General features: G+C 46.4%; 1 protein-coding gene across 2 annotated transcripts in view; it reads left to right on the top strand.

Moving 5' to 3' along the window:
• The window catches only part of PLCB3 (phospholipase C beta 3), a 68,750-nt gene that overhangs the window by 31,665 nt on the left and 21,812 nt on the right, over window positions 1–15,273 (top strand). For both annotated transcript variants that reach the window (XM_079957931.1, XM_079957930.1), the window contains exons 12-21: window positions 1,239–1,321; window positions 1,457–1,541; window positions 2,467–2,650; window positions 7,685–7,792; window positions 9,019–9,083; window positions 9,812–9,908; window positions 11,519–11,603; window positions 13,029–13,153; window positions 13,957–14,111; window positions 14,600–14,761. In XM_079957931.1, coding sequence (XP_079814057.1) covers window positions 1,239–1,321; window positions 1,457–1,541; window positions 2,467–2,650; window positions 7,685–7,792; window positions 9,019–9,083; window positions 9,812–9,908; window positions 11,519–11,603; window positions 13,029–13,153; window positions 13,957–14,111; window positions 14,600–14,761 — 1,149 coding nt within the window. The remainder of the gene's footprint in view (window positions 1–1,238; window positions 1,322–1,456; window positions 1,542–2,466; window positions 2,651–7,684; window positions 7,793–9,018; window positions 9,084–9,811; window positions 9,909–11,518; window positions 11,604–13,028; window positions 13,154–13,956; window positions 14,112–14,599; window positions 14,762–15,273) is intronic.

The following is a 15,273-nucleotide window of genomic DNA, read 5'->3' as shown; positions in this document are numbered from 1 at the left end:
TTTCAGCATGTGATCAGTGGCAGTCTACTTGGCCTGTTGCGCCCCTTCCAAGTTAGCAGGGGTCCCATTGAGGGTGGGACACTGAGAGACTCCTGAAATGAGTACTGTTCCTTGGCAGTGAAGGTGATGATATCCTTCCTTGCCCACAACTTATTTGGAAGGGAGTGTTTTCTCCTCACGCTTTAAACTGGGAGGAGGAAACATCCCAAATCTGTAGCTGGAGGGTCCTTTTTAAACAAGTCTGGGGAAACCGTTGGCCCTCCAGATGTTGCTGAACCACAACTCCCTTCAGGCATGGCCACTGATCATGCATGCTGGGCCTGATGGGAGTTGTAGTTCAGCAGCATCTGGAGGGCCAACAGTTCCCCACACCTGTTCCTGAGGTAAGCTTGGAATATTACCTTAAAAGGCTTATTTGCAACCAGTGAGACCGAGGTTGGCATAGTCAGGTGGAGATCTGGACTGCCTCTGATCATGGAAGCACCAGTTATCCAACAAGGGTGAGAACTCAGAGGTCCAGTCACTGCTTGATATCGTTTTAGTCATGGAAGCAGAATCTGTGGCTCTCCCAGTTGCTGCTGTGGGACTCCAGCTCCCATCAGCTGCAGCCAGCATGACCCAATGGCGAGGAATGATGGGAGTTGTAGTCCATCAATGTGTTTAGAGGCTGCGAGGCTCCCCATCCATGTGTTCACCCTTTTGTTCAAGGCCTGGGTGTGGGAGCAGAATCCTCCTGAAACATGTCGGAACATTGATGGGAAACTTTCTCTTATGTTTATTGTCCATTGTAGCAACCTCTCCCCACCCACCCCAAACTCTCCCACTGTAAGCAAATAAGTGCTCTTGACCTCTTAAGCCAGTGGTGGGGAACTTCAGGCCTGGGGGCTCAATGTGCTCCTCCCCAGGCCCTCAGTACTCTCCACATACCACACCCCCTCTCCTCAGGCCACATCCTTCACTGGCCTTGCTTCGCACCTCACTTTTTCTGCACTTTCTTGAACTCGAATGTGCCTCTTGATTGTCAGAATGGAGGCTAGAAGGGCTTGTGTGTGCAAAGACACCAGCCTACTGTGGAAAAGTAAAATTTGCAAAGGTTGCTCTGCTCACTTTTGCCTCAGGCCCCTCCCACCACTGGCATGTGGTCCCCAGAAGGTTGCCCAGAAGGGAGTGTGGCCCTCAGGCTGAAAAACACCCCCCACTTCTGCCTTAACCCCTTTCTCTGCCTCACTCTGTTACAGGAAGTCATAGAGGCCATTGCTGAAAGTGCCTTCAAGACTTCACCTTTCCCTGTTATCCTCTCATTTGAGAACCACGTTGACTCGTGAGTAGTTGTAGTGCCGCAATGGCTTGTCTGAGACTGTCATCCTCGTCCCTCTCCTTCTTACAGCGCTATATGATCAGAGAGGCCTGTGTGACTGGTAACCTTTCCTCTGTGTTTCTTGTTTTCCTTCCGCAGAGCAAAGCAGCAGGCGAAGATGGCAGAGTATTGCCGCAGCATATTTGGGGATGCTCTCCTTATTGATCCTTTGGATAAATATCCGGTGTGTTCTGGGAGCGAGATCAACCAGGGGAATGACATGTGGGCGGGTTGGTTGGGAGCGGCTGTGGTCCTTACTTAGGTTGTGTTCAGATGACCACTCCAGTTTGCTCGCACTGCTGGTTTCTGAAACCGAGTACGCCTGATGTTAGCCACAATCCACAGGTACCCTGTAGCTTCTGTTTGATGTCCTTTGCCTCAAACCAGCCTCCATCCAATTTGAAAACGGAAGTTGTGGTGAAGCTGAGGTGTGTACGGCTCGGGCAGCCATTGCACATGCTCAGTTGACAGCTTCAGAGAATTAGAGTTCAGCCTGGAGAAACAAATCAAGTAATGGGCATCTGGTGAATGCATCCTCTTGGTTTATCTAGCTCAGGGTAGTCCCAAGGGCTGTATGCAGCACTCAGAGACGCTGGGCTTTGGGAAGGAGGTGTGAGGCTCTGACACGGTCCTAGAGTCCTCCTGCCTCCTTCCCAAAGCCTAATTAGTGTTTTCCCAGCTTTGGGAAGGAGGTGGGAGAGCGTCAGGCCCCGGCCAGAGCATCGCACCTTCTTCCCAAAGCCCAGCACCTTGTTTACCTGACTTTGGGAAGGCAGCGTGAGGGCTGGGGTGTCAAATTTTGGCCTCACTCCCCGCTCGACAAGGCATTGTGCAGCCAGTTGGGCCACCCTGATCTAGTTCACTGTTGTCCACACTCATAAGCAGCACCGCTCCAGGATTTCAGACCAAGATCTTATTTGGAGCTGCCAGGTAGTGAACCTGTGGGCTTTTGCATGCAAAACAGCTCTGACACTGAGCTACACCTCCTTCCCTTCTGTGAATAGATTTATCTTTTGAGGGCATCAGCATCCGCCTTGTCTCCTAGTCTGTGAAGATCTCCTGCTCTTGCTAACATCTTAACATTTCCCATTTCGCTCCACCCCCCGCAGCTTCAGCCTGGCATAGCTTTGCCAAGTCCCCAGGAGTTGCTGGGCCGGATCCTGGTGAAAAATAAGAAGCGCCGTGTGCATGGCAAGGGATCTGAAGGCAGCATTCGGAAAAGGCTCCTGGAGCAGACACCCAGCTCCTACAGCGATTCATCCGGAGTGGGTGAGCCAGGCTCCCCTGCGCTAGGTATGCGTCTTAATTATTTGCAGACCCGGACATAGCTGTGTGCATTTATTTATTTCCAATATTTATAGACCATTTTTTAACCGCATATGGTCACAAGGCAGTTTTTCACCACAGTCAATAAAAGAACCTGTCGGTCCAAAATGATACGGTATTTAGAACAAAGGTAAAGGGAGCCCTGACCATTAGGTCCAGTCATGGCCGACTCTGGGGTTGCGGTGCTCATCTCGCTTTGTTGGCCAAGGGAGCCGGCATACAGCTTCCGGGTCATGTGGCCAGCATGACTAAGCCACTTCTGGCGAACCAGAGCAGCGCACGGAAACACTGTTTACCTTCCCACCGGAGTGGTACCTATTTATCTACTTGCACTTTGATGTGCTTTTGAACTGCTAGGTTGGCAGGAGCTGGGACCGAGCAACAGGAGCTCACCCCGTCACAGGGATTCAAACCGCTGACCTTCTGATCAGCAAGTCCTAGGCTCTGTGATTTAACCCACAGTGCCACCTGTGTCCCATCTAGAACAAAACTCACGGGCTAACAAACATCAGATCTAAGCAGGTTCTTACTTGTAGTTACATGCATGGAAGTTGCTTCACAAAGGGGATGCTGCATGCATTTTACTCGATGGGAGTAGAATTTGGTGATTAGCTGTGGAGGAGAAAGCGACAGAGTGCAATAGAGAGGTTAGAGGAGATAAAATGTGGAAATTTTTCTCCATTACTTCATTGTTTATATTTTAACACACAAAATGGTAAATTACTGCCTCTGATTTTGCAAAAGACTCTTTTGGTCAGATGCAGTTCTTAAGCATTTCTGGTCACTGGTTTGATAACAAAATAACTTATACCTGCTTTATTTTACAATGCACATTCTGTCTCAGTTGTGGGAATTTATTATTTTGGATGTCATATCTGTACCAAGTATTGAAATTTTTATTATTATAAAGGATTGTGATGTGGGGGGGGGGAGATTAAGGTTCTATAAATAGGCATAATAATAATAATAATAATAATAATAATAATAATAATATTTATTTGTATCCTACCCTCCCCAGCTGGCAATCTTCAGGTTAAAATCGGAAGCGGTTAATACTCTCCAAGACCAACTGTTTCCACTGATATTATAAGGACCTAAGAGCAGGCTGGGAACCTCCTTCGTGCTTGTTCTTATACGACTTATTTAAATGCCTGCTAGAATAGAAAGGTCTTTGTTGAGCACCTGAAGTTCAACAGGGAGAGAGGCCTGTCTGATCTCAGAATTGGGCCCACAATACGGATTGCATGGCTCCAGGAAGAAGTAAGCCATGCTTCTGAGCCATTGGGGGGGGGCACGAACAAAGACCACCCCCCTGCAAAACTCTGTGATTGGGCAGGGGTGTGAAGAATTGGGAACTCCCTTAAGGTATCCCTGCCACAAGTTGTTAAGGGCCTTGTAAATTCATATCAGAACCTTGAATTTGGCACAGTGCCCAACGTTTAAGCACCGCGGTGATGTACTGGTTGTAGTCTGTCCCCACCTTTTCAGATGAGCATCTGTTTTCATCTGTAGCTGGCAAAAGATGAGTCCAGGCTTGCCTGAGCAGCTAACTCATTCTTCAACTAGAATCTATGATGTGTAAGCCGAAGCGACTGTTTTATCTTTCTTATTATTGTTACTGCTCTGCTTTTGGCTAGCCAGGGAAAGACAAAAGAGTTCTGCAACGTTATTGCCCCACTGAGCACGGAGATGGCGGGTGGGGTGAGGGGCTCAGAATAGCTCAGTAGTGGAGTGTATGTTCTTCATGTACCAGGTTCAGTCACTGGTATCCCCATCTGTTCTCCTGAAAGAGCATCTCCATCAGACTCTTCCCTCAGCTGGCATCTGGCAGCAGTCGGTCTGTCAGGCTTAAAGGGAAGGGGGAGAGCAGGGGCTACAGGGCCTCTCCATCCATTCTGATGTGAAATACCAGCGGTTTTTGGCTCCCCTCCCTGAAATCTTTCAATTCCAGCTGGTCATTGCGAAAACTCAGCAACTAAAAAAGAGCGCCAGGGTTTTCTCTTTTCCTCCTCCCTCCCAACTCCTTTTCTTTTTGTGCCTTGGGGTGTTCAGGGCGGATAGGGTTGGCATATTTTGAAGAGCAAAGAAAGGGGACGCTGTGGCGATTCTCATTTTAAATACCTGTACTATACGTAGGCTATAGAAGCTGTGACCTATTGCTGAAGGGGGCAGGAGAAGAGAAGAGGAAAGCAAGTCTTCAGCCACTAATAATAATAATATAATAATAATAATAATAATAATAAATTTTATTTATACCCCGCCCTCCCTGGCCAGAGCTGGGCTCAGGGCGGCTAACACCAATAAAATCACAGTAAAAACATAATACAGTGGTACCTCGGGTTACATACGCTTCAGGTTACAGACTCCGCTAACCCAGAAATAGTGCTTCAGGTTAAGAACTTTGCTTCAGGATAAGAACAGAAATCGGGCTCCGGTGGCATGGCAGCAGCGGGAGGCCCCATTAGCTAAAGTGGTGCTTCAGGTTAAGAACAGTTTCAGGTTAAGAACGGACCTCTGGAACAAATTAAGTACTTAACCCGAGGTACCACTGTAGGGGGGGAAAGAGAGGGGGAGAGGGGAAAAAACAACAACCCAATTTAAAATACAGGTTAAAATGCAATTAAAAATGCAGCTATGGCTATGTCTCATCCAGAAAGTATAGCCAGAGACATTTTGGCAAATTTAGAAAATCCACCCGGACAGAAATTTTACCCCTGAAAAAGAGGATGTGTCCTGGAAAAAGAGGACACAGGGCAACCCTAAAGAACTTCTTCATGCAGTGCTGTTAAAACTATGGAACTCGCTTCCGCAGGAGGCAGTGCTGGCCACCAGCTTGGATGGTTTTAAAAGAGGATCAGGCAAATTCATGGAGGAGAGGGCTATTGATGGCTTCTGGCCATGAAAGCTCTGCTCTGCCTTCACAGCAATGCTTCTGAATACCAGTTGGTGGAAGCCACAGCAGGGGAGAGTGCTCTTGTGTTCGAATCCTGCTTGCTGGTTCCCCACAGGCTTTTGGTTGGCCAGGATGCTGCACCAGATGGGCCTTTGGCCTGGTTCAGCAGGCACTTCTTATGCCTTCTTACGAAGCCAGAAAACTATACTGGAGGCTGATGCGAGGCACAGCACACATTTCCTTCCTTCTTTGCATCAGACCCAGAAGCAGGGGCAGAGTAAGTGCAAATCAAATCCCCCTGCTTTTGCTTCCTCCTTGAAACATCTGAGCTTAGCTGTCAACAGTCAGAGCGGCGCTCCCTCTAGCCCAGCGCTGTCTGCCTTGACGCAGTAGCGATCGTTGAGAACCTTGCTCCGTTTAACTAGAGGTGGTACATGGGAAACCTCTGCATCAAAGTGGCAGAATTGCTGTTATTGTTCAATGTCTTTGTATCCTGCCTTTCTCCTGAGTTGGGAATTAAGGTGGCTTAGAACATTTTTTTAAAAGAAAACACATTGTTATGAAATATGAAGTAATAAAAACAAACGATTTGAAATCAAAAGTTAAAACACAATAAAACACACGTAGAGCCAGCCATTCAAGCACAGCGTCCCACCGGCCAGCTTTGTCTGCACCTTAGTTTCCAAAGGTCTGTCTGAACAGGAAGGTCTTAGCCTTCTGGCGGAAGGGCAACAAAGAGGGAGGCAATCAAACTTCCCCTAGGAGGGAGTTCCTCAGTCTGGGAGCAGCCACAGAAAAGTCTCTCTCTCTCTCTCTCTCTCTCTCTCTCTCTCTCTCTCTCTCTCTCTCCTTTTGACACCAACTGTGCCTCTGATGTTAAATGGAGCGAGAGGAGGTGCTCGCCCGAGAATCTTTGCAGCCAGGTAAAGGGAGATGCAATCTTTCAGTGTTATACGCTACGTATCTCCCCACACATGTATAGCTACTGCAGGCACAGGAAAGAGCACAGCGTAGGAAACCTCAGAATATGATTCATCAATGTTTAATACAGCTGCTCTCCAGCTCTTTTAGCCTGGCATTGATGAGTACGTTGACAATACTTGGCACGGATTCATTAGGGCTGTAGAGAAAAAGCCCTGGACTCTTTTCCACGCCATTTCCCCTCGAGCCAAGGGTCGCATATCTCCCACCAGTTTTATTGAAATGCAGAAGGGTAGCTTAAGATGCCTACCTGGGAGACAGGACGTCAGCTCTCCTCCTACCTGACAACCATGGCTATGGCTCTCGTTGGTCAGAAAGAGCCAGGGCCGCTCCCTCCAAGGAGAGGGGAGAGGTCTTTAATCATCATTATTTAATGTCTTTATATCCCACCTTCCTCCCAAGCTGGGATTTCAATGCCTTTGGAGCTTTATCCCCCTCCCTTTATTTGGGGTCCAGGCCAGATCTTCCTATGTACTGCTCTCATATTTGAGGGCCTATCTCATAGAAGATGGAGGAAACTTAGACCAGGGAGAAGAGTCGGTGGAAGAAGATTGGAAGAAATTTAAAGTTTATTTACAGAAACATTGTAAAATTAAGGAATGTTAGATGGAGGCTGGAATAAAGTTATGTGGCTTTAGCAGAAATATTATAAAGGATTAAGTAAAAATAGATTGTTAATGGATGAAAGGAGGAAAGGTAAAGTTACATTATATTAAGATAAATTATAGGATAAAAATTGGGAAAGACTCTGGTTTTCCAGGTCTTCGTCCAGTTAGGTGGAAGAACACACCTGATCTTGTCTCACTGGTTCAAAGGTGCAAGAATTAAGATTTCTTTCTCTGTTTGTTTTTCCCTTTTGGAAAATAGGCTGCGTACACACCATCCACATGTTTTACCCCAAAGAATCCTGGGAACTGTAGTTTGTTAAAGGTGCTGAAAATTGTAGCTGTATGAGTAAGCCACAGTTCTGAGGGTGCTTTTGAGGGCTTTAAATACATGGCATATATGCATCCCCCTTCTCAATTATCCCTTGTATTGCGTAAGCTCTATGTTTTCTTGCCGCTCACAATTTTTTTATTGTTTTCCTCCCTCGTTTCCTGACCTCCCCCCCCCCCCACAAAAAAAAGGCTCTCCTTTTGCAGAGCAGGCTGAGATATTGTCACCAGTCATGACCAACGGTGAGGAGAAGTCTTCTGACAGAATAGCGAAGCTGGTTGAACCCCGCAAGTCTATTGGTGAGTATCCTTCGGGGAAGACAGGAGACTGTCTGAGGTACCTGAAGTACCAATTGTGTTGTCAGTTGAGTTGCCAGAAAATTCAAATGAAAATTGGATGGGAAATTGGAAATCCATACAGATTAGTATTCCGGACATGTTAGGATACCATGTTTCCTTAGAACCCAAAATATGTCTACTCGGTTATTTGAAGGATGCTGTCTCTGAAAAGACTGAGAAATAGTATAACTGCAGCCTAAAAATTGAGGGAAGGTATGTCTCCGACTGTATGTAGATAGTTTGACAAAATTTGGTCTACAGTAAGAATGATTAAGTTAACTTATTATACAAGAATACATATAAAAAGCCTAACATGTTGATGGTAAAAGGGCTACTTTTTACAATGCTTTGGAATAACAAGTTTAATGATAATGTTCAACATTATGCTGCTTTCAGTTTGCTGTAACACTGATACTATTTGAATACAGACATCTTTATTTTGTTGAATATTACTTGTTAGAATCCCTTATTTTAATGATTTTAATGGTTTGGTTTGAACAGTAAAGTATTAAAAATTTAAAGAAAAAAAATCAGTATAGGAAATGGCTGGCCAATGTTCGCTTATTCTTGCCATGTCTGGAACAGAAGTCAATTCAGGGAATGGGATTGGTATTCACTGTTGCTGCTGTTTTTTGGATTTTTTTAAAATTTAATTGATTTTTAATTTCAAGTAACAAAACATACACATACAAGGAAAATGGGGCTTATAAGTTGTACAGAAAGAAAAGTGAAAGAGCAGCTCATGGTTGCAGTTTTAGACATTTCAGGAAAGACAATCTAATGAAAGTGTCTCTCCATAAGGTTCCATAAGTCAATATGTTTGTCTTAACAAAGTCAATAAAAGAATACCATATTTTGTGATCCTCTGATTCAGCAGCTCATAGCCCACTTGGGGCTGTTAAAAGTTTGAGCAAGACTTTACATTGGAGCAAGCTAGCTACTTTTGCTTCTGAGGAAGGAAGGAGCAGCAGCAGGTCAGAACACAATCTTGCATCAGTGATTCTCTCTCACGCACACCCATTCTATGGGGAGTGGGAATACATTAATCCATTATTATTTTTAAGTTTGTAGTATATTGTAAATGTGTCCTCAGTTCATTGCCCTTCAGGGTTCAGGAATCATCTCCCCCCACCTTAACTACATTTTGGCCTTGAGCTTCTAACCCCTTTCCTTCCTTCCATGTCCAGACCGTGAAGCTGAGAGCGAAGAGGAGGAAGAGCAGCCGGACCCCAAAAAGCCCACGACAGATGAGGTGCATGCAAAGCAGGGATCTGAAACCCGTGGCCCCTCTAGATGTTGATGGATTTCAACTCCCATCAGCCTCAGCCATTGTTGTCCAGGATGATGATGGGAGATGTTGTAGGCTGACAACAGAGGGGTCCCCATCACCGGTGTCAAGGGGACGGCTTTGAGTGTTGTGTACACTGTATTTTAAGCAGACTTCTGGGTGGAGAGCGAATGTGGTTTAGCCGTTAAGGGTGTGTCAGACTGGGAGGGTCTGGGAGGCCATCACTCAAATCCCTACTTGGCCATGAAGATCACTGGGTGGCCTAGAGGGTCCTTTGGCAACTCTAGGCCTAATTTAACTCATAGGGTTGCTGTGAGGAGAAAAGGGTGAAGGGGAGAGTGGCGGATGCCACCTTAAACTCTTCAGAAGAAAGGTGGGATTGAAATGTAGTAATAGTGATAATAGAATTTGATGCTACAAACGGCAGGTGGGCCGATGCCAAAAAACTTTAAATGCTTCATCACATTTGGCCATCATTTCTCCCCATAAATTGTAGTAACAGGAATATGACATTATGGCATCACTTCATGCATTAAGCTGCATGCATACACAAATGTGTGTATATATTTGTGTGTGTGTACACACATGTTTAAAGAGTGCTTTTCAACATAAGGTGCGGATGTGATCTTAAACTATTTTTAAAAAAAACTATTTCCATCTCCGCTTGTCCTCCCCTCTCCCCCTTGTGACAGGGCACCGCAAGCAGCGAAGTCAATGCCACAGAAGAGATGTCTACACTGGTGAACTACATCGAACCTGTCAAGTTCAAATGCTTCGAGGTGGCCAGGAGTGAGTGAGAGCGGGGAGGGGGATGGACGCTGGCAGTAAGGTGTTGGGTGTAAGTTTAGGAGCAGGCAATCTGTGGCCCTCCAGGCATTGTCAGACTCCCCATCCAGATGTAGGCCACATTCACAGCATACATTTAAAGCAGTGTGATACCGGTTTAAACAGTCATGGGTTCCCCAAAAGAATTCTGGGAGCTTTAGTTTGTGAAGGGTACTGAGAATTGTTGTTGTTGTTCAGTTGTTTAGTCGTGTCCGACTCTTCGTAACCCCATGGACCAGAGCACGCCAGGCACTTCTGTCCTCCATTGCCTCCCACAGTTTGGTCAAACTCATGCTGGTAGCTTCAAGAACACTGTCCAACCATCTCCTCGTCCTCTGTCATCCCCTTCTCCTTGTGCCCTCCATCTTTCCCAACATCAGGGTCTTTTCCAGGGAGTCTCCTCTTCTCATGAGGTGGCCAAAATATTGGAGTCTCAGCTTCAGGATCTGTCCTTCCAGTGAGCACTCAGGGCTGATTTCCTTCAGAATGGATAGGTTTGATCTTCTTGCAGTCCATGGGACTCTCAAGAGTCTCCTCCAACACCATAATTCAAAAGCATCCATTCTTCGGCGATCAGCCTTCTTTATGGTCCAGCCCTCACTTCCATACATCACTACTGGGAAAACCATAGCTTTAACAACTATATGGACCTTTGTTAGCAAGGTCATGTCTCTACTTTTTAGAATTGCTAGGTGACTCTTATTTCCCTCACAAAGCGACAATTCCCGGAGATCCCTGTGAAGAGGGATTGATTGTTAAAACACACTGGAAATTCTATCTCTGTGAGGGGAACAGGGGTCTCCTAACAGCACCCTTAACAAACTACAGCTTCCAGAATTCTTTTGGGGAAGCAATGACTGTTCAAAGTGGCATCACACTGCTTTAAATGTATGGTGTGAACGTGGGCATGGTGAGGGACACCCAAATGGATGGCTTCAGAATACAATTAGAAAAATTTATACAGGCTCATGCTAGCAGTGGCTACTAGCCAACATGGCTATGTTCTACCTCCATTATCCTAGAGTGGTTTAACAGTCAACCTCTTGTCACAGAGAATTCTGGGAATTGTAACTGTGAGGGGAATAAAACGTCTCCTATCAACTCTAAGCATCCTTAACAAACTGCAGTTCCCAGGATTCTTTGGGCAGGGGAGCTATTGCTGTTTAAAGTGGTAAGATACTGTTTTAAACGTGCAGTGTGGATGTGGCCTTGGATTCCAGTCGCATCCACAGCTTTAAATGGTGCACATGCAGCCTATGGTTGGACAAGATGTCTGACTAGCACTCTCTATTCTGACATCAGCTTTCAAGGGTCTCTGACAGAAAAGGGTCTTTTTCTGATTCCTTTATAACTGGAGACGCCAGGGACTTGAACCTGGGACCACCTGCGTTTGAAGTGCGTGCTCTCTACCACTGAACTATGACCCTCTCCCTATTGACATTCGCCCCAGTGTGTAAATATTCCCCTGATAGGGAAGAAGCAGCAGTAGGCAGACTGGGAGAGGTGTGTGCGCAAGGCTGTCTGCGTAACGTGGAGCATTAACACGGTGCCTTTTTTACTTCTCTCTTCCCAAGAACGCAACAAATCTTACGAGATGTCTTCCTTCGTGGAGACCAAAGGTTTGGAGCAGCTGACCAACAGCCCCATGGAGTTCGTTGAGTATCCTGTTTGGTGATGTAGGGTGGGTTGAAGCAGAGTTGGCCTCACTGCTGAGCAGCCCCTAGGCCTCATCTGTGCTGTACCTTTAAAGCAGTTATCCTACCGCTTCAACCAGTCATGGCTTCCCCCTTGGAATCATGGGAACAGTAGTTCGAGAAGGGTGCTGAGTCTCGCTAGGAGACACACACACGCTATTCCCCCTCACAGAACTTTTGTTCCCAGAGTGGTTTAGCAAGTCAGCCCCTCTTCCCAGAGAACTCCTTAGCTCTGTGAGGAAAATAGGGGTCTCCTGTAAGCACCAACCCACAGTTCCCAGGATCCTTTGGGGAAAGCGGTGACCGTTGAAAGGGGTATGGTACTGCTTTAAATGTCTAGTGTAGATGAGGCCCTAGTTGAATCCCTGTGGCAGCACCATTTTTCCTACAACAGTGAATGGTACGACTGTTTTGAGTGCTTGGAACCACTTCTGTTAGTAGAGACTGATCCGTTAGGGCAAATGGGGCCACCAAGCTCATTCTGCCTTCTTTCTTATAAGCAGTCCAGGAGTGGCTCTGCCCATCATAGGCTCTGGCACCACCTTCTGTTGGGCTCCTTGCCTTCTGCCCTACTAGTCCCAATGGGCACCAGTTGGCACTGGCTCCTGCATGTCCTGCTCATGGGAACTGTGGGAAAGAAAATCCAAGATAGGAGGTTATGTATGTGGGGCTCATTCTGTAGACCCAGGCATTAGTAGGAGTTGGGGGAGTAACTGCAAATGCTCAGTGGTAAAATCAGGTAGTCTAAGCCTCTCCATGGGCAAAGGGATGACATCAGTTTTATTGGATTGGACCATTGGTCTCTCTTAGGCCAAGAATGAGGAATCCGGTTTCAGTTTGGAGGACCTCGTTCCCTTGTGAGCAAGTGCGTGCGTGTGTGTGTGTGTGTGACATACCAATGGTGGGTGGAGCCAGATGCAGAAGTGGGTGGAGCAATGTATAGGATTCTTGCATTTTGTACAATAGGCTCCAATCCTGGCCAGTGTCTACACTCTTCAGCGCTCCAGAATTTCTCCAGCAGTGTGTGTAGAAGCTAGCCTATCGTGCAAAGGTAAAATTTGTATCAATTGCTCTGTCCACTTTTGCCTTCATCCCTGGCATGTGGCCCCTGGGACATGGCCCAGAAGAGAACATGGCCCTTGAGCTGACAAGGTTTCCCACCCTTCGGTTACGTCTTGATATGTGTGTTTGTGTGTGTGTGTGTGTGTGTGTGTGTGTGTGTGTGTAAGTAATTGATGACTAATGTTAGAAAGAGGGACGGAGAGCCTGAGAAAACGGAATGCCTTCAAGGGCACGTTGAGTGCTCCCAGCTGATCCATGATCATTGATGGCCACGGTAGAGTTGAGGTGCCCTCGTTGGCTGTTGCCTTGACAAGCACCCCTTGCCCAGATACAACAAGCAGCAGCTGAGCCGGATATACCCCAAAGGGACCCGAGTGGATTCCTCCAACTACATGCCTCAAGTCTTCTGGAATGCTGGCTGCCAGATGGTGGCACTCAATTTTCAGTCGCTTGGTAAGTGCCATCCTCTTTTTCTCCCTATGCTTGCTAACAATGAGGGCTAGAAACTTATTTCATGTGTTTTATTTTATCTACGGCATTTATATACTGCTTAATCATTAGCATTTCTAAGGAGGGTGCATGAAAAATAAACAATTCAGAGAATACGACAGTAAAACCAAACTAAATGGCTTCTGGAATAAGAAAATCCTTGTCGTGTGTCTTACACTCCACAAGGAGGGTGCATGTCTAAGCTCAGCCCAAAGGAAACTCCACATTTTGGGGCCCACAGCGCTGAGACTGCCTTCATATGAAAGAAAGGAACAGCCTTCCCATCCTCTGGGTTGCATTTTTTTTTTGGTCAGTCCCAGGCAGGAAGGGGGAGCTTTTTAAGCCTCTGGTGGGTTGCCAGACATAGCTGGTGGTCTGTGTTTTGGTTTAAGCTAGCCAGAAGCAGGAAAGACCCGTGGCAACTCTCTTGACTTATTTTCCTACCAAATTAAAGAGGGAGGGATTTAAACACACACAGTTCACTTTCATGTATGCATAAGGCAGTAATGGGGAGCCTGTGGTCCTCCATACATTGCTGAACTCCAACTCCCATCTGCCCCAGCCAGCATGGCCAGTGGTGAAGGATGATGGGAGATGTAGGCCAACAACATTTGGAGGGTTACAGCTTCCCTGCATCCCTGCTGTAGAGTCTCTGTGCTGTTCAGAGATGGAGGTTTCAAGAGGCGGGGGAGGAGGAAGGATAGAATATTGGTTGTTCTCGCTTGTATGATGTATCAACACTTGTGCTTGAATCTCTGTTTGCCCAGACTTGCCAATGCAGCTGAATCTGGGCACCTTTGAGTACAATCGCCGGAGTGGATACCTGCTCAAGCCAGAGTTCATGCGGCGCCAGGACAAGCTCTTTGACCCCTTCACCGAAGATATCATTGATGGCATCGTGGCTAATACCGTCAAAGTGAAGGTTCGAAGGGTGGTGGTTTGCAGGGCTGTTGCAGGGATGATGAACTTGTGGCCCTCCCCTCCAGATATTGCTAGACTCCAGCTCCCAGCAGCATAGCCAGTGGTCAGCGGTGATGGGAGCTGTTTTTCAGTAGTTTCTGAAGGGCTACAGGTTCCTCACCCTTGGGCTGTTGCTATGACAAGTTGCTAGCTTAATGTATTACTGGGAGATTTAAATAAAGAGGGGGAGCTCTTTGTTCCACACCCTGCTTGTACCTGATTGGGCAGCTGCTAGAGGCAGGTTCCTCACACTGATTTAAAACAAGGATTTGAACAATGCTGTCCTCCCAACGAAAAATATAGAGAAGAGTTAACACTTCTCACTTTATAAACAGTAAACATTTGGTCCCACCTCATTTGGTCCCATATCTCTCTTTCTCTCTCTCTCTCTCTCTCTCTCTCTCTCTCTCTCTCTCTCTCTCTCTCCCCCCCCCCCCATCCCACTCCCAGATAATCTCAGGACAATTTCTTTCGGATAAGCGGGTGGGCATCTACGTTGAGGTGGACATGTTTGGGCTTCCGGTGGACACCAAGCGCAAATTCCGGACGCGGACATCGCAGGGGAATTCTTTCAACCCAGTGTGGGATGAGGAACCTTTTTTGTTCCACAAGGTATGGGTGAATGCAGTTCTAGCACAAGGACTTGGCTCTTGAAGAAGCCATAATAACATCTAATTTGAATTTGGTATCTGAGCTCCCTAAAATAAGAATGCTTCTGAGCTTATGCAGAGCGCATTTTCTTAATTGTACTTGCCTGTGTAGGGACAGATCAATGCCATCAAGTGGTTGAATATTTGCTGCCTCCCTTACCCAAACAACCTTGGGAATTGTAGTCCTTTAAGGGAGAGCTAGACCTGTCATAAACAGTTTTTCGTACCCCTGTCAATAATAATAATAATAATAATAATAATAATAATAATAATAATAATAATTTATTTATACCCCGCTCATCTGGCTGAGTTTCCCCAGCCACTCTGGGTGGGGGCTATCAAACTACAACTTCCAGCTTTCTTTTGAAAATAGTATGAAACAGCTGCATACTTGTAGTGTGGAGGGGGTCTTACGAAATGTAGATGGAGATTCTGTAAGTTAAGCAAGTGGGACTGTTCCAACTGTTTTGATTT

Source organism: Podarcis cretensis, assembly GCF_951804945.1.
Source record: "Podarcis cretensis genome assembly, chromosome: 16".
Lineage (NCBI taxonomy): Eukaryota > Metazoa > Chordata > Lepidosauria > Squamata > Lacertidae > Podarcis > Podarcis cretensis.
The sequence above is the reverse complement of the archived record's forward strand: the minus strand, read 5'-3'. Positions and strand labels throughout refer to the sequence as shown.